The following is a 2,462-nucleotide window of genomic DNA, read 5'->3' as shown; positions in this document are numbered from 1 at the left end:
GGGGTGGTTATAAAAAGGGGGTAGTAGAAAGGTGGGGGGGACCCTGGAGACACAGACAGACGCAATGAGTCCGCATTACGTGTGGTACGAATTACACGCAGCGCGTACGTGCGATTTCTGACAGCAACCCGCGTCATTTCGTGGTGTAGAATTCCAGCTTACCATCGCTACTAGCCTCTGTCTATACTCGCTAACTAATCGATCTCGCTGCATTTCACTAATATAACGAGACACGAGGACGTTGTGCCGAACAGGACCGAGAGAAATGACGAGAGTGAGAGAAGGGAGAGAGAGAGAGAGAGAGAGAGAGAGAGAGAGAGAGAGAGAGAGAAAGAGAGAGAGAGAGAGAGAGAGAGAGCGAGAGAGAGAGAGAGAGAGCGAGAGCGAGCGCGAGAAATAAATACAGCGAACAACAGCGAAAGAGAGTGAAGAGGCTGGTAGGGTTTGCCCGGCAGTTAAGATATTTCGTCATTAGCGCAACATAATGCAATTTCATTAATAACGATGACGCAATTACTCGAAATTCATACATTCGCTCTCTCGCGACACGACGCGAAGAAATGCACCCACTTACGCACAGCGAAAAAAAAAACCGTCAGAAATATTCTACACAACTACAGCGAACTACTGCGATATTGCGTGCTGTCAAGGGTTACGGTTTCCATTAGCGCTTTCTTAACGTAATTTGAAAAATCGTCCGAAAACTTGTTAATAGTTATAAATAATAACTCGTGCAGCGAGCATGAATCATTGTTATTATTATACGTGTAGCAGCGTACAGTTCATTGATATCGAATCTAAACTCGAAAGGCGACACGCCACGCAATGTGACTCGTAGCTGTAGACTTAGGCGCATGTGCGTGGTTTGCACACGCCGGCCTGGACGTATACACGTTCGCGTGTACGCACACGCGTAGCTATACGTCACTCTCTCGCGTGTACGTGCACGCGTCCGACCCTCTCTCGCGTGTACGTGCACGCGTCCGACCCTCTCCCGCGTATACGCGCACACCCAACACTCACCTGCATGCATGTACGCGCACGCATCCACCATTCTCCCGCGTGAACACGCATCCAACACTCTCGCGTGTACGTGCACACATCCAACACTCTCGCGTGTACGTGCACACATCCAACACTCTCGCGTGTACGTGCACGCATCCAACACTCTCGCGTGTACGTGCACGCATCCAACACTCTCGCGTGTACGTGCACGCATCCAACACTCTCGCGTGTACGTGCACGCATCCAACACTCCCGCGTGTACGTGCACGCATCCAACACTCTCGCGTGTACGTGCACGCATCCAACACTCTCGCGTGTACGCGCACGCGTCCAACACTCTCGCGTGTACGTGCACGCATCCAACACTCTTCCGCGTGTACGCGCACGCATCCAACACTCTCGCGTGTACGTGCACGCATCCAACACTCTCGCGTGTACATGCACGCATCCAACACTCTCGCGTGTACGTGCACGCATCCAACACTCTCGCGTGTACGTGCACGCATCCAACACTCTCGCGTGTACGTGCACGCATCCAACACTCTCGCGTGTACGTGCACGCATCCAACACTCTCGCGTGTACGTGCACGCATCCAACACTCTCTCGCATGTACGTTCACACCCCTAACACTCTCCCGCGTGTACGCGCGCGCATCCAACACTCTCGCATGTACGTTTACACCCCTAACACTCTCCCGCGTGTACGCGCGCGCATGCAACACTCACCTGCGTGTACGTGCACGCGTCGGCTGCGCACCACGCCGACACTGTTCGTCGCCGTGCACTGGTACACGGTCGCGTGCACGTCGGCACGGTAGTAGCGCGTGTCGAACGGTTCCAGCTCCAACGTCCCATTACTGGTCGTTCGTCGCAGTCCGGCTATATCCTGCACGACGGCGCCACCGTCCGCGGCGTACCAGCGGATCTCCGGCGGCGGGTGACCGAAGGCGTAGCAGGGTAGAGAGACGCCCGTGGAGTTCGTGAAGAGAACGCTAGAGGGCGGTTCGGAGACGATGATGGGACCTCGGAAGACCTCGTCACGTGCGGCTGTTGTCACTACAAGCGATAGAGGAAGATGGTCGTCGGTTATTGGTGTTGGTGATGGTGGTTGTTGTTGTTGTTGTTGTTGTTGTTGTTGTTGTTGTTGTTGTTGTTACTATTATGATTATTATTGTTGTTGTTATTGTTGTTGTTGTTGCTGTTAAATTTGTTCTTATATTATTATTATTATTATTATTATTATTGTTGTTGTTGTTGTTGTTGCTGTTGTTGTTATTGTTGTCGCTGTTGTTGGTTATTGTTGTCGTTTTTTTTAACCGTTGTTGTTTCAGTAAAAAATGAACTTTGCGGATGTGTGTCCGTTCTATAGAAGTGACCGCTGACACGCGTAATAATACCGTAATAATACCGTATTAATTTGTACCGGCGCACATGGCGACGGAAGTTATAAACAAGCC

At 51.5% G+C, this 2,462-nt stretch overlaps 1 protein-coding gene across 1 annotated transcript in view; it reads right to left on the bottom strand.

The window, feature by feature from the left end:
- Positions 1-2,462, bottom strand: part of LOC106818942 (Down syndrome cell adhesion molecule-like protein Dscam2) — a 22,013-nt gene that overhangs the window by 18,369 nt on the left and 1,182 nt on the right. The window contains exon 2 of the mRNA XM_014823609.1: positions 1,732-2,061. Coding sequence (XP_014679095.1) covers positions 1,732-2,061 — 330 coding nt within the window. The remainder of the gene's footprint in view (positions 1-1,731; positions 2,062-2,462) is intronic.

This window comes from Priapulus caudatus, unplaced genomic scaffold, assembly GCF_000485595.1.
Source record: "Priapulus caudatus unplaced genomic scaffold, Priapulus_caudatus-5.0.1 Scaffold2677, whole genome shotgun sequence".
Classification (NCBI taxonomy): domain Eukaryota; kingdom Metazoa; phylum Priapulida; class Priapulimorpha; order Priapulimorphida; family Priapulidae; genus Priapulus; species Priapulus caudatus.
Note: the sequence above shows the minus strand (reverse complement) of the source record. Positions and strands in the feature narration are given on the sequence as shown.